Source organism: Staurois parvus, unplaced genomic scaffold (assembly GCF_062004578.1).
Source record: "Staurois parvus isolate SC_StPar_1 unplaced genomic scaffold, SC_StPar_1.0 ptg000246l, whole genome shotgun sequence".
NCBI classification, from domain to species: Eukaryota; Metazoa; Chordata; class Amphibia; order Anura; family Ranidae; genus Staurois; species Staurois parvus.
In genome coordinates this window covers 2,892,208-2,915,079 of record NW_028318042.1, presented here as the reverse complement: position 1 = coordinate 2,915,079, position 22,872 = coordinate 2,892,208, and the positions used below count along the sequence as shown (strand labels likewise).

The following is a 22,872-nucleotide window of genomic DNA, read 5'->3' as shown; positions in this document are numbered from 1 at the left end:
CGTGTGAAATCTGTGAATGATCACAGAGGTCACATGGTACAAGGCTATTCACAACAGCCTTGTACCATGTGACAAGCTGTGACCAATCACAGCTCACTCAGTACTTCTCAATGACTGCAAGAATGCAGACAGAGAGAAAGAGAAATGATTGCTTTTACATCCTATATGGGTGTAAAAGCAATCAGTGTAAAAAAAGATATCTTCATCACCCCCCACAAGTAGTACAGTGTCACCATGGTGACACAGTACTGCTAGGGTGACAGTATGTAAAAAAAAAAAAAAAAATAAAAAATAAAAATGTAAAAAAAAAATGTTTAAAAATGATAATTTTTGGTTATAAACTAATTTGGATTTTTTTTTTTTTACTAAAAAAATAATGGAATACATTTTGGCCAAGATTTATGATGAAATATTATTTATTTGCAAAATGTTATAAAAAAAACCACTTTTTTTAAATTTTTGGACGTTTTCATTTACATAGCAAAAAAAATAAAAATCCCAGCGGAGAATAAATACCACCAAAATAAAGCTTTATCTGTCTCAAAAAAAATGGTAAAAAATTCATATGGGTACAGTATTGCATGACCGCGCAATTGTCATTCAAAGTGTGATAGCGCTGAAAGCTGAAAATTGCCCTGGACAGGAAGGGGGTGAAAGTGTCCGGACTGGAAGTGGTTAAACCACTTGCCCTCCTGAGGATTTAACCCCCCTTCCTGACCAGGCAATTTTTTGCGATACAGCACTGTGTTACTTTAACTGACAATTGCACGGTCATGCAACACTGCACCCAAATTAAATTTATGTCCTTTTTTTCCCCACGAATTGAGCTTTCAGTGGTATTTGATCATCTGTGTGTTTTATATTTTTTGGGCTATAAAAAAATAAAAAATAAAATTAGAAAAGCTACAATTTCTGGGAAAATTGTGTGAAGTGTCCTTGCCTCCACCAGTAGTCTACAACTGGAGTGGGCGGAGTAACTGGGTGGAGTGGCTTGTCACTCTGCTGCCTGCTCCCACACCTGGGTTCCTATGGCAACTCACTCTACAGCAAGGGCAGAGAAGAGCGGTTAAAACAAACTGCTCCAACTTGCTCACTTCACTGGCGGTTGCCATCTTCAAACGGTTGTAGTTTAAAAATGATAAATACTACACCGAAGAGCTTTATATTGTGAGAATCACAAGACCCAGACCTACATTTTGATGCATAGTATGTCTCTGAAATATTAAAAATGAAGGCACAGTCGCAGTTTAGAAATTGCCCTTCAAATTTGAGGTGGCTAGAGTGGAGTTTCAAGGAATGTCAATGGACAGCGTGAGTTGCAAACAAATGGTCATATTGTGAAAACTATCAGGACTATGGCTTAGCCGTGGACATTTTTAGTGGCAGCAGGGAAAGCTGAACAATTTCATATATAAGATTTGTGTAGGTGGGCTTGAAAATGAGGGAGTGATGGCAGTTTAGAAATCATGTCCTGATTTTTCATCTCCCACTCTAGTTTTGAACATTACGCCATTCATTCCTATAGGACCAATTTCACCACAAAAATGCAGATATTTTGTGAACCATTCAGCGAAATGCTCCACAAAGTAATAGCACACCAATCGGGAACAATCCGCACGTTTCGGTATATTACTGTCTATGTAGTGTAAAAACTGTGGGAGGAGTTAGGGGGGTAAATTTGGCTGTAATAATAAGAATATATAGGTGAGATAACAGTAAGTGGTCTGCCATGCAAGAATACTTAATAACAAAACAACAATTCTGAGAAAAATTTTTTTTTACATTTTGCTAATAAACATGTCCAGAGAAAACAAAACCAAAATTTTGTCAAATTTAGGCCAAAATGTATTCTGCTACAGGTCTTTGCTAATAAAAAAAAATAAAATAAAAATCCCAATACTTGTAAACTAATTGGTTTTCATGAAAGTTATAGCATATACAAATGGTGATAGAGATTACACACACTATATATATTTATTACACACACACTAATTATATATATATATATATATATATTTATATTATACACACACACACTTTTTTTTCTACTAGTAATGGTGGTGATCAGCGACTTATAGCAGTACTGTGGAGGACATCCTGGACACTGGGGGGGGAACTGACTTGGTTTCACTGACATCCCCAGTGACACCAATACAGTGATCAGTGCTAAAAACAGAAATAAATAAAAATAAAGCACTGACACTGTACTATTGGCACTGGGCAGGAAGGGGTTAACATGAGGGGTGATCAAAGGGTTAACTGTGTGCTGGGAGTGTTTTTCTAGGGGGCCATATCTGTGTGCTTCACTGTAAGCACACTGCCCTGGATGGCTGTGCACAACCATCCACAGCAGTGTGCCTGAGCTGACAGGGAGAACTGTTAGTAAACAAAACTTTGATGTTCGGGGTATCTTTGAATTCACTCCTCTGTAGGTCGATCATTTCCATCAAACAATGGGGCATGCTTATGTTCCTAACACATTACCCCGTCCATATCAGTATAGAGATCCAGCAGGAGATACTTCCCCATTGAGATTTGATGGGTTTTAAAAGTGTTTCATTAATTTTTTTGAGAAGTGTGTCTTCCCAGTTTTTTTTTTTTAAATCACAAAAAATGCAATAGGAGAAGAAAAAAAAAAAAGGAAGGAAAGAAGGGAAAGAAGGAAGGAAAGAAGGGAAGGAAAGAAAGAAAGAAAGAAAGAAAGAAAGAAAGAAAGAAGGAAAAGAAAGAAAGAAAGAAAGAAAGAAGGAAAAGAAGGAAGGGAAAGAAGGGAAAGAAGGAAGGGAAAGAAGGGAGGGAAAGAAGGGAAAGAAGGAAGGAAAAGAAGGAAGGGAAAGAAGGAAGGAAAAGAAGGAAGGAAAGAAGGGAAAGAAGGAAGGAAAAGAAGGAAGGGAAAGAAGGAAGGGAAAGAAGGAAGGGAAAGAAGGAAGGGAAAGAAGGAAGGAAAAGAAGGAAGGAAAAGAAGGAAGGGAAAGAAGGAAGGAAAAGAAGGAAGGAAAAGAAGGAAGGAAAAGAAGGAAGGAAAAGAAGGAAGGGAAAGAAGGAAGGGAAAGAAGGAAGGAAAAGAAGGAAGGGAAAGAAGGAAGGGAAAGAAGGAAGGGAAAGAAGGAAGGAAAAGAAGGGGAAGAAGGAAAAGAAGGAGAAGAAGGAAAAGAAGGAAAGGAAATAAGGAAGGAAAGGAAGAAAAGAAGGAAGGAAAGAAGGAAGGAAAGAAGGAAGGAAAGAAGGAAGGAAAAGAAGGGGAAGAAGGAAAAGAAGGAGAAGAAGGAAAAGAAGGAAAGGAAATAAGGAAGGAAAGAAAGAAAAGAAGGAAGGAAAGAAGGAAGGAAAGAAGGAAGGAAAGAAGGAAAGAAAGTGTTGGGAGTATTGGGGTAAACATCCAAAAATTACTAAGCCAGCAGGTGATAGACTACCAGACGTCACCCCTGATGGATGGATGAAAGCACGAGGTATTTGTACCAAAATATGACACTGGGCCTCCTGGCCCTTTAAGGCTACATGTACACCACTGCATTTACCCATGCAGACACCATGGAGTTTATTTACTAAAGCTGGAGAGTCCAAAATCAGACTCCCTTCTGCATAGAAACCAATCAGCTTCCAGGTTTCATTGCCAAAGCTTCATTGAACAAGCTGAGGTTAGATGCCGATTGGTTTCTATGCAGAAGGGAGTCTGATTTTGGACTCTCCAGCTTTAGTAAATAAACCCCCATGTATCTCTGGTGGACCGGATGTCCCAAGCAGAGTCATCCATATACTTGAATGGGTGAAGGTGGCAGTAATGTTGTATGTCTGTTATAGAGCCTTCTATTCCAAACTGCATACAAGCTTGTTGGCACCATTCAGAGAACACTGCATTTTTTTTCTCAAAGAAAGCAAACTGTTCTCCGATAGGACAAGGTGAAGATTGTGATGTCACCACCTCACCTCATCCAATCAGGGAAGTGAGCGATCTCCTGTGTGCACAATACAACAGGGCAGCCGCTCATCATGGGACAAGAAGCTAGTGGAAATCACTGGAGTAGTGGTGTCTACTACAGAAATTTCCAGCTTCCAAGGGTATCGGCCAGCTATGGCACATACATGCTCATCTTGGTCCTAGTTGGACTAATGCATGCCTGGAATTCAGCTTTAAGAAGGGTGTCTTTACAGTAACAGCAGTAAAGCCATGAAATGTTTAGACAGCTAAGTAAAAAGGCAACGGGTGTTTTTTTTTTTACAATTTATAACCTCCAAGTGTATAATAATTTAAGCCTGACATAGTAATATTTGATCCAGGAATGGATCCAGCCGCTTTTGGGGGTGGGGTGATGACTGTGCTAGAATTACCCTAGGGGTTTTGTTCTCTTACTCGGTTTCAAAACCGTTGGCGTTGTGAAAGGATGAACGTAGTCTTTTCTCAGTCTGATTAACTTTGTATGTATTTAGCTGCCAGGCATGGCTCATAGTATGGGGAAATTTGTTTTGCATTTAAACAGTTACGTAGAAAACTCTTCTTCTGTCTTCTAATGTGGATGCTGCAATTAATCCTCATAGTGGTGAAAAATAAGCTTCGTTCCAACTCCACAAATAACAAATCTGATTAATTTCCCAGATCAATCATGGATGAACGCCAATAACTACAGACACCATTTTTCATGGAGGTCAGACGGGTGATTTTAGACTTGCTGAACTCGCGTGATGGGGGTGGGGTATGAACTGCGTAAAAAGGTGTTTATTTTTGTCTACCCTAGATGACGTGGGAAACCAATGCTATGATATTCAATAAAAAAAAATGGCTTTTTACATAGTTTGTGTAAACTTGTCTTAAAAAGGAACACTGATGTCAACATTTTTTCCACAATGCCAGTGTATTGGCTGCCCTGATGTGATGCCTTTTCAGAATTACATCTGGTTTCTTTCCAGGTCCTCCCCTAGCACTGGCACCATGGTCTGGGTGGTGGGTGACCCCTACAGTGGTCCAAGGAGTCACCCTAGCGTGCATGCTCCCAGCCTGTGTCCATTCTTTGATAGTGCCCATTTGCAAGCCAACCCTCCTCCCATGTCCCCCCCCAGTACACACCCTCTACACAGAAGTTCACAGACGCTAGGGGGTTTATTTACTAAAGCTGGAGAGTCCAAAATCAGACTCCCTTCTGCATAGAAACCAATCAGCTTCTAACCTCAGCTTGTTCAATGAAGCTTTGGCAATGAAACTTGGAAGCTGATTGGTTTCTATGCAGAAGGGAGTCTGATTTTGGACTCTCCAGCTTTAGTAAATAAACCCCTAGGAGTCAGTACTGCAGGACATGGAGATAGCGTGTTGGACAAACAGAAGGGTGTGGGGGGGGAATTTAAATGTACAGGTGCATGTTTGACTGCTTGGTAGCAGCATATTAACAAGTGTTAGTATGAATTTAGGACTGAGGTGAATGCGCAGTACTAAAGTAAACGTCTTGGCACTATAGAAAATACTGATAAAAAAAAAAAAAAGTGTATCAAGTTCACTAAAGGAAGTTCTTGCAATGCAAAGGGCAGCTTTGATTCCTCAGCACTAGAAGGGTAACCCCTCATCTTATTAAAGTGGATCTAAAGCCCCATTTTTTTTGCTAGCTTTGGACAGAGTGTAGAAAAAGGTTATACCTATGAGGAGGAGTTTAGTGCTTTGCCTCCACTAGGGTGTCTGCTGTCTCTGAGCCTATGAGGAGGGAGAGAGCTAAGAGAGACACTGTTCTCACGCACAGCACTGGATTGAGTTTGGGCTTAAAGTGGTTCTAAAGGCTTAAGGTTTTTTATCTTCATCTATTCTATGCATGGAGGTAAAAAAAAACAAAAACCTGTGTTACTTGAGCCCCTTCCAATCCTTACTTGAGCCTCTGCTGTCTGGAGACTCATCCCCCTCATTGGCTCCCGATGCTGTCAATCACTGTCAGTGAGCCAATGTGGAGAGAACGGGGGGGGGGGGGGGAACGGAGGTCGAGCCAGACTCTGTGTCTAATGGACGCACACAGCAGTTGCTCAGGGACGAGCATGCAGCAGTGCCCCCAGGGTGAGTGGCTCTCTTGGGGCACTGCTCACGGGGAAGAGCAAGGAGCACCAGCGGGGAACTGGAAAAAGGAGAAGATCAGGGCTGCTCTGTGCAAAACCACTGCACAGAGCAGGCAAGTATGGCATGTTTGTTATTTTAGAAAAAAAAAATAAATAAATAATATATATATATATATATATATATAAAGGAAGCTTTTGTGTCACTTTAAGAATGTATAAGGGGGTATTGCACGTACTAAGATTTATTGCCCTATTCAGAGGCAAATAGCATATATACCCTGTCCCAGGTGGCATGAGTCTCTCGCTCTGGAATCAGACTGGTGGGGAGCGAGCTGTGCACAAAGGAGACCCAGTAGCGCCAATATGGATCAATGCCGTGCCACAACAGGACGGGGAAAGCTCTTCTAGCGTAGTATGTGAAAGCTTTTTATTAAAACCGCATCAATAAAAACAAACAAAAGTTGGAAATACACGAACATTAAAAATAATAAAAAAACAGAAACACGGCTGCCTATCTCAGCAGCAGCATATGACAGCAACAGGCAACAACTCTGCCCTGTACAGGTTTAGTCTGAATGGACATCTTTAGTGGCATCAGACGAAACCTGTACAGGGCAGAGTTGGTGCCTGTTGCTGTCACATGCTGCTGCTGAGATAGGCAGCCGTGTTTCTGTATTTTTATTATTTTTAATGTTCGTGTATTTCCAGCTTTTGTTTGTTTTTATTGATGCGGTTTTAATAAAAAAAAAAAAGCTTTCACATACTACGCTATAAGAGCTTCTTTCCCTGTCCTGTTTGTTGTGGCAATGCACCGATATCAATTCATATCACCTATCAGATTGTAAGCTCCTAGGATCAGGCCCTCCTAACCCTCTTGTGTTGAACTGTATTGTCTCCCTTTATATTGTAAAGTGCTGAGCAAACTGTTGGCGCCATATAAATCCTGTATAATAATAATATAACCATGATGGACAATCTTCCCCAATCTTTTGGTTGGACACTTTCTTACTTTTGTGATACTTGTGTGGCACTATTGTATGCGTTTCAGGATTTATTTTATGACTGTGTATTTTAGGTTGCACATATTGTTTTTGTCTTGGATAGAGCGGAGTTATTTACACCGTCATCCTATCATCATTCCACTTTTAGGTGCTGTATTTGTCCTTGCATGCATCTCTGCAGGTGCCAACTACCTGTTAGTGCAGACTTCTTCGATAGTTACTTTAGGGGGGATTTACTAAAACTGGTGCACTCTGGTGCAGCTGTGCATGGCAGCCAATCAGCTTCTTCAATAAAACTTGGAAGCAGATCGCTCTCTATGCACCAGATTTTGCATTCTCCAGTTTTAGTAAATCTCCCCCTTTGAGTCTATATATGGACAATCTTTGCTGAACTTTTGATGGACACTTACAACCCCCCCCCCCCCCACACACACTTTTGTGATATCCGAGTTTGGTACTATTTTACGTGTTTCATTATTTGTTTTATCACAGTGTATTTTGGGTTGCCCATACTTTTTATATATATATAGTTGAGTTATTTGCAAAATCCATCACCATCACCTTTTTACTTTTAGGTGCTGCATATACCCTTATCTGTTAGAAATTTGCATGCATCAAGTCCTTGCAAGTTGCCTCACTACCTATTAGCACAGACTCCAATAGTTACTTTAAGTATGGAGGGGGCTGGAGGAAAGACTGTACTCAGGGGTTTTTTTTCACCTTAATGCAGAGAATGCATTCAAGTGTTCCTAAACCCAGGCCCCTGCCTTTACTGTATCCGGTCTCCCCGGACCCCGCCTTTACTGTATCCGGTCTCCCCGGACCCCGCATTCCCTGTATCCGGTCTCCCCGGACACCGCATTCCCTGTATCCGGTCTCCCCGGACACCGCATTCCCTGTATCCGGTCTCCCCGGACACCGCATTCCCTGTATCCGGTCTCCCCGGACACCGCATTCCCTGTATCCGGTCTCCCCGGACACCGCATTCCCTGTATCCGGTCTCCCCGGACCCCGCATTCCCTGTATCCGGTCTCCCCGGACCCCGCATTCCCTGTATCCGGTCTCCCCGGACCCCGCATTCCCTGTATCCGGTCTCCCCGGACCCCGCATTCCCTGTATCCGGTCTCCCCGGACCCCGCATTCCCTGTATCCGGTCTCCCCGGACCCCGCATTCCCTATATCCGGTCTCCCCGGACCCCGCATTCCCTATATCCGGTCTCCCCGGACCCCGCATTCACTATATCCTGTCTCCCCGGACCCCGCATTCCCTATATCCCGTCTCCCCGGACCCTGCATTCCCTATATCCGGTTTCCACGGACCCCGCATTCCCTATATCCGGTCTCCCCGGACCCTGCATTCACTATATCCACTCTCCCCGGACCCCGCATTCACTATATCCGGTCTCCCCAGACCCCGCATTCACTATATCTGGTCTCCCCGGACCCTGCATTCACTATATCCGGTCTCCCCGGACCCTGCATTCACTATATCCGGTCTCCCCGGACCCTGCATTCACTATATCCGGTCTCCCCGGACCCTGCATTCACTATATCAGGTTTCCCACAGTACACACAACATGGAAATGCAATTTTAGTAAATATAAAACTGCTAAAATTCCTTTTCTCATCACCAGTATATAGCAGTCTTGTGACTTCTATCAACGTCTGGCTGAGCACTGGTTAAAATTTGTAGGAGGAGTTTTGATTCTCCCCTATGAGGCTGAATAACCCCTGACCCTCTGTCTGGACAGTGCCGATTGGCCTTGTTCTGATCACGCGCACTCTCCCAGAAACGAAAAAAAAAATTTAAAAAAACCCTCTCCAGCAATACACAACAAATTGAGCATGTGCAGTGTGACTCCTAGAGCTCTGTTCTATCAAGAGATGAGTTGGGGACAGGATAAATCTTTTTACATGATGCCGAAGATTAACCCCTTACTTTCCACAGCGAGTATCATAAGTATGCTTTACTGCATATACAGACTGATTTTACTGTTGTGGGTTTAGTAACACTTTAAATTGGTTCCAAAGGCTAAAAGGGACTTCTTTTTTTTTTTTTAAACAAAAAGAAAATGACACATGTGGCTTAAGCCTAAGTTAAAGCACTGAAAACTAACCTTGTGAAATGTACTATATTTTTAAACCCATTTAAAAAAATCTTGCATATATAAAAAATACAATTTTAAAAAAGGGTAAAACCACAGGGGCGATGAGCTATATTTAGAAGGACTCTAACGAATGTGCAAAAATAATTAAACAAAAAGGATATTTGAATACAGCTGAACTTTATATAAACCCCTGGGAGACATCAGCCCAGGATATTGATGAAGAAAGCGGTGATGGATGATACAAATAACTGCTCTCCCTACCATCATCAATCCCGTCCCCTCACCTTCAAGCGATGGGTGCTGGAAGCGTCAGCGTGATGGATCACGTGTCGGCGGCTCTGGCTTCGGAGTCGCACGGATTACAGCGAGCCTTCGATAGATTATCTACTGGATTCACAACGTGTGTGTGTGTGTATGTGTGTATGTATGTATGTGTGTGTATGTAATTTTGCATTTCTGGGTAGGGGGCGCGCACACCCTACCTGCGCTGCCATTGGAGGCGGTCACTCACCAAGTCCCGACCCGCCGGCGCCCGGTGATTACCAAGAATCTCTGATTTGGGAGGAAGGCTGTTTTGTTGGGTACCAACCTGAAGGGCACAATAGCAGCTGTGCAGATTGTCCAGGCGTGGTCCAAAGATAAACTCTTCATAGGCTCCTCCTAGAGTCTGATACAAAAAGAGTAGAAATTCAGGAGAAGTGATGATTGGCCTATCCACACATCAGGTGATAAATAAAACCGTACTCATTCAGTACAGATCATATATACTGGACTGTAGGCGTTGCTTTGGCACCACCATACATCACAGGGAATACAGCACTGCCACAAGCATTAACAGCCTATTCACACTAAAGCGATCCATCGCAATGCGGTAATGTGTATTATGCCGCTCATTACCATGTGTTGTGTCAAGGCAGCCCAATCATTATGAATGGGCAACCGAAGCACCAACTCGGATGAAAAATATCTGTTGCGGTGCATTGTACTCGACTGAACAATGAGTAGTACTGCAACACACGGAGTGAGGGCACTGCCATGCACTGTGGAAACGCTCGCCATTTTGTTTAGTTGCTACAATGCACATTTATGAATGGGTCCCAAATGACATCCTTTTAACCTCCCTAGCGGTCTGATTATGTCAGTATTTCTGTGCTCAAAGCGATACTTTTTTTGCATGGAAATATGTATTTTTTTTTATTGTAGGCCTGTAATTTTTAGGAATAACTCACTGAAATCTGTCCAGACAAGAGTCTAGTAAACATCCCGGGTATGATAAAACTTGAAACACGAAATTATAAATTATAATTTAATAAATAATCATAAAAAATATAATAATAAATTTAATTCAATAATATAATCAAACTAAAAATACTGAAATTTGAAATATAGCGCCAAGTCTGCACATCACTGAGCAAAGTCGCAGAATCGTTTTCAGTGTCTGATGATGAATTTCCCCCATGAATCATTATCACTCAATTCTGCAAGTGGTTCTGATTTACTATCGCTGTTCTCTAGCCGGTCTAAAACCGCTTTTGACCTAAAGGGACGCTTTTTGGACGCCATGGACGTTTCTCAGTTTCCAGGCAGAAAGAACAGTAAAAATGCAGGCAGGGCGCCGGACAAAGCACTCGGGACAAAATGTATGTGAAATGGTTTGATACAGGAATGTTATACTATGTGATTTTAGTGTATTTAGTGAATGTCACTTTTTGTCATTTTCAAATTTCCCGCCAGTTCCGTCCCCCGTACGTCCCGATGTCGCAGGGAAGGAAACCCAGATGACAGATGCCGGCATCCGCCGGATTACATTGCCTGGGACACTGCAGGAGGGACATCGTGGGAGCGCAGGACAAGGTAAGTGATCGAAGGATCGCGGATCAGCGCCACATGCTAAGCCCGAGTGTAGCTCGGGGTTACCGCTTGTGGTACTGAAACTTTACCCCGACCTACCCTCGGGAATACCGCCAAGGAGGTTAAAGAGCAACTCCATCTTTGTTGAGAGAAGGCAATCCCCTCTGGGTGCTCTATGTACATTGCAGGGATTTTAACTTTTTAGGGCTCATGTACACTGCAGCTGATAAACTGACGTATAGGAGCTTTTCTGCGTTTTTCTCAGCAGCACCTGAACTCTCCCTAATGTTTTCCTACGTGTCCATGTACACATCGTCAACAGTCAGTTTTTTTGAACGCACCAAACTTGTGTTCAGGAGTAGATTTTACCGGCGTTTCAATCGCTTGTAAACGCGGTTAACTGAGTTTATAAGCGTTTGCGTTTGGAAGCTTTTAACTGTTCAATGTCCAGAGCCTTTTTTCATCATCAGAAATGCATGCAAAGTGTTTTCCATGTACTCAAAATAGACCCGGTATACCAGCGCAGTCAGTTCCAGCTTTCGTGTGAAGGAAAAAAAAATATGGTAGAACGTGCCGCATTATGCTCAGGATGGGATCCATAGTGAATACAACCAGAAAAGACAGGTCATCTCCACACATACTGCTCTCTCTGCTTTTGCTCTCAAAAAAATATCTGAAACAGCTAATTTTTTTTTTACTATTTTTCAGTGCATTCTGGGCATTTGGGAAGGTCTCCTGAGGATCTTTTAAAAATGCTTCTAAAAACGCAAAACACTCAAACGCGGTATGCAAATGCGGCTAAACAGACGTTTTCCAGCAGTCAGTTTCCATCATTCAGAAGAGTTTTGCAAATGCCCCGTGACCATGAGCCCTTAAAATTTGATACAGATTCCTATATTTTGTTGTTCTGAGGCAATATCCATTTTTTTGTGTGCAGAATGAATCTGAATGGGAGTGACATTTTCATTATTATTTAGCGGATTCACTTGCAGTGTCTTAATGAGAAAAAAGTTGCAGGGTCTGCACTCTTTTAGAAGGGACTATCCCTTTGGGAGACGCTCTCCAAAAATTACATTTATGTTGCAGAGGATGCCTAAATTTTAACTTGTATCTTAGTGCAGAGTTCTGGGAAACTCAGGGAACCAATCACACAAGCAGGAATTGACATTTCTGGGGACGTTCTGTACACAAACTTTGCACAGAATCTCCAGGTTGCCATATAGCATTGTTTTTTTTGCAGATTGTTTTTTTTTTCCCTCACGAGAGTGGAGTGACCATATAAAGTCCAACTGAAGTCATGGGTCTTGATATTGCAGCAGTATTTTCACAGAAAAAAAAAGCCACAAAACCTGAAATGCAAAAAAATGGTACTATAAGAAAAATCCAATTTGCAGGATATCAGGATAGGCAGTGTCAATGTAGACCAGTACTGGACACCCAGGGGTTGATTTACTAAAGGACCTTGCAAAGTTCAGTTGCTCCAGAGCTTAGTAAATGAGGTAAAGCTTCGCACTTTGTAAAGAATATTCAATCACGTGCAAGGAAAATAAACAAACAAAAAAAACAAAAAAAAACAAACAGCATTTTTGCTTGCATGTGATTGGACGATGGAAGTCAGCAGAGCTTCTGCTCACTTACTAAGCTCTGGAGCAACTGCTCTTGCAGAGTGCACAGTCTATTTGCCTTTAGTAAATCAACCCCCTGGTGCAGTCTAGTCGGTGCAGTCCCCGATTGGACACCCGGTGCAGTCCCCGATTGGACACCCGGTGCAGTCCCCGATTGGACACCCGGTGCAGTCCCCGATTGGACACCCGGTGCAGTCCCCGATTGGACACCCGGTGCAGTCCCCGATTGGACACCCGGTGCAGTCCCCGATTGGACACCCGGTGCAGTCCCCGATTGGACACCCGGTGCAGTCCCCGATTGGACACCCGGTGCAGTCTGTGTGGTGCAGTGTCAAGCTTCTTTCCATCCAATCCCAATGACTTACCGCGGGTTGTGTGTCGGTCAGGCACAGATCCATTTCCAGGATGGATTCAGCTTTCACCCCGAGCCTTTCGCACAGCAAACTGAGCAGCAGAGAGTGATGGCGCTCCGTCTTATTCAGGAGACGAAAAAAAAAACACACACTTTTTATAAAGCAAATTACCTGGAGGATAAAGTCCTAATTTTAGTGTGTGATAAGCTACATTTTAAAAGTTTGGTTCGTACAGAGTGGAGAAGACTAAATCCAAAAACAATTGAATCTGGATTTGTTTCTGGAACTGATAGGGTCTCCATCAAGCCCCACTCTGGGCTGCTGGGGGGAGAGAATATATATATATATACATATACACACACACACACACACACACACACACACACATACATACATACATACATACATATACACACACATATATATATACACACATATATATACACACACATACATACATACACACACATACATACATACATATATAGAACATACATACATACTTTCACCCCATCCAACACTATATGGGCTAAAATGACACTAAACCACATTCTTCTCCAAAAATAACTCATACACCCACTACTTCATGGCCCTGTAATCCATTTTTCATGAAATAACTTCTGGGTTTTTCCTGTGTCTTTGCAATGTCCTCCATAAGCTCCCGAACCCTTCCCCCCCCCCCCCACTGTCATTTGTTTCGCACAAGAAGTGCATGTTGGTTGTGGTCATGTGCACTGCTCTATAGACATTAAAAATCCCATAGTCCATCTCGGGAGGAAGCAAGAGAGGGTGGCTACATTGCTACCAAAGTAGCCACACTCTTACAGGATGTCAGAGCACAGTAACAAAAAAGGCACGCAAGGGAGGCAGAGAGCAATAGAAAGGACTTTTTGGCGTTTAAAAAAAAAAAAAAAAAAATAGATTAGTATCACTTTAAATGCTTGGTTTTGTCTAGGGGAGAATAAAGCTGAATTACTTCAGTTATTCCTTGGTCCTGTAGGCTTCCTCTACATTGGACAACTAATCCCTTGCAGACTTTTTGCCACTTGCAGCTCTGATGTCTGTACCATACAATGCAGGAGTTGCAGTCCTGCACTGTACATGAGGATGCCAAGGGCCCGCATCTCACATCTCAGGAGCATCAAGAGCCAAGAAGAGTACAAGCTACCAGGGGAGCGAAGTGTAATTTTTGTTTTTTTTCCTCCCCCCCCAAAGTCTGTACTTCTTTAGCCATGATTCACTCCGCTGTGACTTCAGGTGCCACATGAGATTTACAAATCGCATATTTTATTTTATTTGTTTATTTCAGGTACTTATATAGCGCCGTCAATTTGCACAGCGCTTTACATATAGATTGTACATTCACATCAGTCCCTAACCCTCAAGGGGCATACAATCTAAGGTCCCTAACTCACATTCATACATACACATACTAGGGCCAATTTAGACAAGAGCCAATTAACCTACCAGCATGTCTTTGGAGAGTGGAACCGGAGTACCTGGAGGAAACCCACGCAGACACAGGGAGAACATGCAAACTCCAGGCAGGGTGTGCCGTGGTCGGGATTTGAACCAGCAACTCTAGTACTGCCAGGCGGAAGTGCTAACCATTTAGCCACTGTGCTGCATATGAAGTCACATCTAATGCGTTTCTATGGCACGGTCTTAATAGGTGCAATATCAAGTAGCTCAAGCATGACTTTCACCACTTCAGTGTGATTTAACCCTCATATACTAAGGTAAATGGCGCTGAAATCGCACCTGTGTCTAAATCAGCACTTCTTTGAAGTAGCACTTCAAATGGGACCAAATCACACCACTTTGAAATCGCATTTGGTGTGAACGAAAAACTTAGAGTTAGAATGGGAAGTTCGATCAAATGGCCAACCATAGCGCTTAGAAATATGGAAATTTTTCGTAACTCAATTGTGCTACTAAAATTGTTAATTGCTATAACAATTAACTCAATTATTAGATGGAACAAATGGCACCCTTAGGAGTGGGTTACAGTAGGATCTTGTAATCGTTTTCACATGATTAGAGCAATTCCCAGATAAATAGAAGGACAGCACAGTGGCTAAGTGGTTAGCACTCTCACCTGTCAGCACTAGTCATTGGTTCGAATCCCAGCCACGGCACCACCTGCCTGGAGTTTGCATGTTCTCTCTGTGCCTGCGAGGGTTTCCTCCAGGTACTCCGGTTTCCTCCTACACTCCAAAGACATGCTGGTAGGTTAACTGGCTCCTGTCTAAAATGGCCCCAGTATGTGTATGTATGAATGCACATTAGTTAGGGATCTTAGACTGTACGCCCCTTGATGGTTAGGGACTGATGTGACTGTGCAATATATATGTAAAGCGCTGTGTAAATTGACAGTGCTATTTAACCTCTTGGCCGTACGCAAATGTGCGGCCTCCCAGCGTCTGGGCCTAGACACCGAGTGGCTGCACATTTGCATTATAACAACAAAACAAAAAAATAATATATTTATTTCTGAGAGCGCGCGCCCAGCACACGTGTTTGGTACTCACGGAAAGGTCCCGATCTCCTCTTTTGATCTGGACCTTTCCCAATCATGTGACCACCGTGACAGCGAATAACAGTCACATGACCCTAAAACCCCGCCCCGCCTCCTGGAACCCTGAAAGGGCCAGGAGGCGCCGGCGCCAAGGGGTTAAGTAATAAACAAGTTATTCATTCTTACATTCTTGGTTTTTTTTTTTTGGCCGGGGTAGGGAATGGGTCAGTCCTTTCCCACTAGTCAAGGAAAGCATTTCCCCATGTAAACCAATCTAATCTGATAGGACTTAAATCTACAGTTTTTGGAATGACCCTTAAATGAAGCAGTCTGGTGATTCATACTATTCTTTCTGTGAAATATATTTGTTTGAAATTCCCAGTCAGGGTTCCCATCAGACTCAAAGTCTTTACTTCTGCTGCTGCAATTGGGATTACACGTGCCATTTCCATGTACACTAGTGGCAACAATGATCTACATATACTAGATTACAGATGGGCAGCCTCACCGGGTTTTGGGTCCCCGTAGTGGAGCGGCAGGATGACCCAGAATCCATGGGTTCCTTTTCCAGACCTTCTTGTATGGAGGAAGCCAGGATCGGAAGCCTGTAGCAGGAAGTATTGAAATTATGAATCTCACGTATGAACAGCGGAATCTGCACAGGCTCCAACTTTACTCACAGGTGCTGCTCCGTATTGGGTCCAAAACTTTCATTAATGTTCCTCTGAAGGTGAATTGCAAGGTGAGGGATGCGCAGGATTGGGCGCTCCACGTAAACCAGGCGGTGCTGCAGCCGGTGCCCTTCCTGAGAAAGACACAAGAGGTGATGTTCCCTTGGAAAGATAGTGTCAGTCAGTAGAGACCAAAAAGCAATATGAGACACCTAGATATCACACAATGTCTTATTCCCCTGTCCTACTGACCGAACAGATACATTGGTTTTAATATACTGTGCATATGGCAGCCAAGACTGGTTGCCAACGTTCAGCCCTTTGGTACTTTGTGTGGCTCTTGGACCCCAACAATCAGCAATGGTGATATTGATTTGTAAAGGGGCATCGATCACAGTGCATTATGTATTCCATCTTCAACCACACCCATAGCATGTCCCCAGTCTGTGACCAATTTCTTCTAGTAAGTCCTCAGTCTCTGACAGTGTACTGTAGTCTTAGCTAGTAGTACATTTGACGGAACTTGTTCTGTAATACTTAAGATGTTTTTTAGCTTCTTCAAGCCACTTCAACAAGTTTCAGGAAGATACCCCAACATTTATATCCACAAAAAGGTAGCACCAACACCTTAATCCATCCTCTGAAAATGTGTAGATGTGATTGTCCAAGAACAGGATGGGAGGTGTGAATGTTGTGGAATTACTATTCTAGTTCTACAAGCCCATTCTCAGTGTCAAGAAGTCTACACAAGCCCATCCTCAGTGTCAAGAAGTCTAAATATGTGTTAATTCCTCAAGCATAATGGCTAAAAGTGTGAATTGTTGTCAATCTCCAGGGTAGAAATGTTGAAACGGCACTATTTGTCAGAGACAGTAGGTATTGAAGGTCCCCACTTGGGTTCTAGCTTGACGTAGATGGATTCTTTCATGCCTGTGCACATTGCAAACCATTTGTGCGGTCTAAAATATGCACTTCACTGTCCTCAATGTTCTTGGAGGATCAAGATCTACCACATTCCATGGTGATTGCAATAAGGTATCTGTGCTACCTCGGTATGTAAATGTTAGGGTATGTTCCTCAAATGCATTAGAATTGAAGTGGCTTGGACAGCTAAGAAACGTCTTCAATATTACAAAACAGGTCCACTGAAAGTGACCAAATACTACTACTAGATGTACTCTACCATAACCTGGAGAGAGGCTCTCAACCTTTTTACCCCAGAGGAACCCCCAAAATAATGAGGTCTTGAGGAACCCTTCTAAAAGCAAGTCTTTGTGGTACAATGGGTCAAAAAAAAAAAAAAAAAAAACTTACATTGGTGATCAGTAGGAAGAATGCCTCCTTACATTGGTGGTCTGTATGAACGATATCACCCTTACAGACAACTAAAATAGATCATTGATGTCATGCTGCTGCCACTGCCAAGCAGTGTTGGCCCTGGAACTATGCAGGCACCATCAAATAGGAGGTCACTCAGTAAAAACCCAAGGCACCCCTGGTAAGCTCTTGAATTCTAGGGTGCCACGGAACCCTGGTAAAGAATAGCTGTTCTATAGCATTACATATACAGAGCATTATGTCCAATCCCTTGGTGATGAGGGCTGTAGTTGAGGTCCACATGATACCTGTCTTGAGGCCAGGCACTAAAATTCAAACAACTGCTAAGAGGGCCAATGCCACATATTGATAATATTGGCACAGTACTCACAAACATCCAATAGGAATATTCTAATCCTAACCCCCCCCCCCACTAATTGGTTGCACCCAATCAGAAGCCACATTCATTAGTCCCTGGTCCTCAACATTTGTCCTCAAAGCCAATCCATGTCTAACAAACAATGTTACGGGTTTGCTAAACATTTCAAAGGCTTTTGGTTAGCATTTCCCCCGCATTCCTTGTAAAAATATACAAGATAAAAATATTACCTGCTATCCAGTCATTCTTTTGATACAAGAGGTGTAAAAGATAATAATGAAGACCTTAATATAAATAATGAATATTCTAAGAAGGGGCAGGAAATGTTTGAGATTGCCTTGGTAATGCCCAACTTAATCTTCTGAGAGTATCAATTAAAATGTATGTACGCTCTTAACAGTGAACTTCCCCTATTTGCTCCTTTTTGGCCTGTACAGATACAATTCCAGGTATGGCAATTTTTCTATAGTTACATTGGTCCAGCTTGGAGCAGTTTAAGTCTGTATTTGCCATACCTGCAGGATCCCCGTTGAAGCTGGAAATCACTGAAGTACACAACGCTACTACAATGATCTCCACTAGCTTCTGGGTCTTATGTTGAGTGCATGCCCTGCTGCACTGTGAACACAGGAGGTCGCTTGCTCAGCACCTGCTCCAGAGCAGAGCAGAACAGCAGAGCAGGAGAAGAAGAGCCGAGGAGAGAAGAAGAGCCGAGGAGAGAAGAAGAGCCGAGGAGAGAAGAAGAGCCGAGGAGAGAAGAAAAGCCGAGGAGAGAAGAAGAGCCGAGGAGAGAAGAAGAGCCGAGGAGAGAAGAAGAGCCGAGGAGAGAAGAAGAGCCGAGGAGGAGAAGAAGAGCCGAGGAGGAGAAGAAGAGCCGAGGAGGAGAAGAAGAGCCGAGGAGGAGTAGAAGAGCCGAGGAGGAGTAGAAGAGCCGAGGAGGAGTAGAAGAGCCGAGGAGGAGAAGAAGAGCCGAGGAGAAGAAGAGCCGAGGAGGAGTAGAAGAGCCGAGGAGGAGAAGAAGAGCCGAGGAGGAGAAGAAGAGCCGAGGAGGAGAAGAAGAGCCGAGGAGGAGAAGAAGAGCCGAGGAGGAGAAGAAGAGCCGAGGAGGAGAAGAAGAGCCGAGGAGGAGAAGAAGAGCCGAGGAGAAGTAGAAGAGCCGAGGAGAAGTAGAAGAGCCTAGGAGAGGAAGAAGAGCCGAGGAGAAGTAGAAGAGCCGAGGAGAAGAAGAAGAGCCGAGGAGAAGAAGAAGAGCCGAGGAGAAGAAGAAGAGCCGAGGAGAAGAAGAAGAGCCGAGGAGAAGTAGGAGAGCCGAGGAGAAGTAGAAGAGCCGAGGAGAAGAAGAAGAGCCGAGGAGAAGAAGAAGAGCCGAGGAGAAGTAGAAGAGCCGAGGAGAAGTAGAAGAGCCGAGGAGAAGAAGAAGAGCCGAGGAGGAGAAGAAGAGCCGAGGAGGAGAAGAAGAGCCGAGGAGGAGAAGAAGAGCCGAGGAGGAGAAGAAGAGCCGAGGAGGAGAAGAAGAGCCGAGCAGGAGAAGAAGAGCAGAGGAGAAGAAGAAGAGCAGAGGAGAAGAAGAAGAGCAGAGGAGAAGAAGAAGAGCAGAGGAGAAGAAGAAGAGCAGAGGAGAAGAAGAAGAGCAGAGGAGAAGAAGAAGAGCAGAGGAGAAGAAGAAGAGCAGAGGAGAAGAAGAAGAGCAGAGGTGTCCCGTAGTCCTGCCCCAAGGCCCACCACTGCTTCTTCATAGATACAAATATAGAAGATCACCGCACAGTTTCACCGTTTGCATTGGCGATAAAACAAGGTTAGACATCCACTCACCTTAACGATCACTCTCCCTGCCACTGTCAGATCCCGGTCAAACCATGTGCTCCAGATTCCTCCACCGTAGCACTCCACCCCAACCTGAATGTAGCCAGCTTGACCACGAGTCGACCTGCGTTTTACCTGCATTCAGAAAAAGCCACAAAGAAAACTCATGGGATGGCTGAAAACACACAGATAGGACAGCAGTCCACTGACCCAGAGAGATCTTCTTACCCTCAGGCACGGGCTGTCCGTGTGGGCTCCAAGGATGGTAAATCCGTTTCCATGCTGGTAATGCCCTCCCACGGCAAAGGCCACCAAAGTGGAATAATTGCGGGTTACAAAGTACTAAAAAAGGAGATTGGAGAGAGTAAATAAATTGCAGCAATGTGCCTGATGTTCCAGGTTCTGGGGCAGAGCTCATACCTTGTGGTTGGGTTTGATGTCCCAGTGTTCAGTTTCCTTCAGCTCCTGGAATCCGGCCTGAAGAAGACGATTCTTACACTCCTCAACCACTGGAGAGGAAGACAATGAGTTCTATAAATTATTATTCAACTACTATGCAGCCCAGGGATAGCAATGACTGCAGCATCTTCACCTGTATGAGCAAAATCAGCATAATAAACATTAAAGCAGAATTCTGGCCTCCCCTTCAGTCTTGCACAGTTGTAGCGGCTCCTCTCCTGGACTGAAATGGCTTCCTCTGATTTCACTGCACACTGTGAGCCTCTCGCAATGTGCATTAGAAACTGCAACAAATTAGAGCCCACCTCATTTCCTAGCTGGAGGACGTCCTGCATCATCTAGCGCTTTCCTCCCCAGCCTGTCCCTGGCCTGCCCCTTTCATTCATTGGACTTCAGATCTCTCAATCATAGACGCTCAAAATCAAATGTGGAGAGCAAACAAGTCTGACTGTATGGAGCTGCAGTGACAAGTTTGCACAAAATGGTCTCCTAAGGGCAGGGGAGGACTGACAATTCATGGGGCCCCTGGGCAATAGGGGATCATGGGGCCCCTGTGTCCTTGCCCAAACTCAAAAAAGCCTATGAGAAAGGTACCAGGGGCATCTCATGGGGCCCCCTACTGACCCCGGGCCCTCGGCAGTGCCCGAGTTTCCAAATGGTCACTCCGCCCCTGCCTAAGGGGGGCAAGAGAGTGTGACCTTCTGTAATGTAAGAGGTCCAGGACTTAAGGTGAGAGCACATGTGGTGGAAGATAGATACATATAAAGTGTGGATTAATACTGGGGTGGATCATTGGGTCTATGCACTGATCAGCCATAACATTCTAACCACTGTTAAGTAAAGTTAAGTAACAAGGATTATCTGGTGACAATGGCATCTGAAAGGGAGTGAGACATAATAGGCAGCAAGTGAACATGTTGTCCCTGAAGTTGTGTTGAAAGCAGAAAAAAAAAAAATGTGCAAGTGTAAGGAATTGGGTGACTGTGAGGAGGGCCAAATTGTAATGTCTAGATGACTGGGAGACAGAGAGTATCTCCAAAACTGCAGCTCTTGTGGGATGTTCCTGGTCTGCAGTGGTCAGGACTAACCAAAAGTGGTCCAAGGAAGGAAAACTGATGAACCGGTGACAGGGTCATGGGCGGTTATGGTAGGCTGGTCCATATAGTCCAATCCAATAGAAGATCTACTGGAGCTCAAATTGCTGAAAAAAAGTTAATGCTGGTTCTGATCGAAAGGTGTCAGAACACACAAGTCCTGACAGTGGTCAGGGTGCCCATGCTGACCCGTGTCCACAGCCAAGCATCTACAATGGACACATGAGCATCAGAACCATCCAATCTGATCCATGGAAGCCCCACCTTACAGGACTTAAAGCGGAGCTCCACCCAAAAGGGGAAGTTCCGCTTTAAGGACTGCTCCCCCGATCTCCATCAAGGATTGACACCTTTGGGGAGCCGGTCCCCGAATTTGGCAGGTACCCGCTCCCACTTCTGGTGGGCCTAGGCGATCGGAAACGGAAGGTGTCCTCCCTCCCCATAGTCTTTTGGGACACGGGACAGGTCCCAGAAGACTACAGGACCATTCATGAAGTGCAGCGCTTCTCGCACATGCGCAGTGGGTACCCGGCTGTGAAGCCGCAAGCTATCACAGCCGGGTGCCCACAGTGAAGATTCCGGCCTCCTGGAATACAAGACGGCAAGTGAAACGGGCTGCGGGAGACACACCACGGGACCGAGGGACAGATAAGTGGCTGTTTTTTAAAAGTCAGCAGCTACCGTTTTTGTAGCTGCTGACTTATTTTTTGATAGGTCGAGTGGAACTCTGCTTTAAAGGATCTGCTACTGACGGCTTGGTGCCAGAGACCACAGCGTACCTTCAGAGCTCCATGCCTCAACAGGTTATGGTGGGTGGTCATAATGTTATGGCTGCTTGGTGTATGGCAGGGGCGGACTGACGATTTGGAAACTCGGGCACTGCCTGAGGGCCCGGGGTCAGTAGGGGGCCCCATGAGATGCCCCCGGTACCTTTTTCATAGGCTTTTATGAATTCGGGAAAGTACACAGGGGCCCCATGATCTCCTATTACCCGGGGGCCCCATGAGTTGTCAGTCTGCCCCTGGTGTATGGTGAAGATTCGCACAGAAGATTTTTCAACTGTATAATGAGCAAATCGGTCGTTTACCGTTTATGGGTGGACTTTGTACAGCAGTTTTCAGCGGATATGCTATGCAGTGATTGATTGCAGTTTTTCATGGATTGGGGATTTGTCAGTAATAGTGGTGTATTTTTTTTTTCTAATGGCACTAGTATAACATTTTGATGAGAATATCTCCCATATACACATGATCTAATCTTTATATTTAATCCATTTGTTTTGAGATTTGAGATGTTGCATTTTTTATAGTTTCATTAAATGTTCTCTATGGAGTCATTTACAGCGTTGTACACCCTGCATTCTTTCCACAACCCAAAAAACAAACATTTTGCTAGGATTTGCGTTTTATCCGAGTGCTTCTTGCATGACACTCAACAGTTAAAGGGGGTTTATGTATAAAAGATTCATTGTGTGGAGAACAAAACGGAGGAGAAAATTACCATACAGGCGTACCTCGGTTTACAAACTCCTTGGTAAACAATTTTCAGTTTACAAATGAAAATCCATTGAAAATAATGGCTCGGTTTACAAATTTTTTTTTTCGCAATACGAACGGATTAATTGGTTTTCAATTTTTTTTTGTAGTCATGTCCCTGTACAGTACTA

General features: G+C 44.0%; 1 protein-coding gene across 4 annotated transcripts in view; it reads right to left on the bottom strand.

Annotated features, from left to right (window-relative positions):
- The window catches only part of DNPEP (aspartyl aminopeptidase), a 73,204-nt gene that overhangs the window by 20,651 nt on the left and 29,681 nt on the right, over positions 1–22,872 (bottom strand). For all 4 annotated transcript variants that reach the window (XM_089680609.1, XM_089680610.1, XM_089680612.1 and 1 more), the window contains exons 3-9: positions 20,074–20,162; positions 19,882–19,995; positions 19,663–19,788; positions 16,164–16,288; positions 15,992–16,088; positions 12,978–13,085; positions 9,726–9,803 (exon numbers count right to left, since the gene is read on the bottom strand). In XM_089680609.1, coding sequence (XP_089536735.1) covers positions 9,726–9,803; positions 12,978–13,085; positions 15,992–16,088; positions 16,164–16,288; positions 19,663–19,788; positions 19,882–19,995; positions 20,074–20,162 — 737 coding nt within the window. The remainder of the gene's footprint in view (positions 1–9,725; positions 9,804–12,977; positions 13,086–15,991; positions 16,089–16,163; positions 16,289–19,662; positions 19,789–19,881; positions 19,996–20,073; positions 20,163–22,872) is intronic.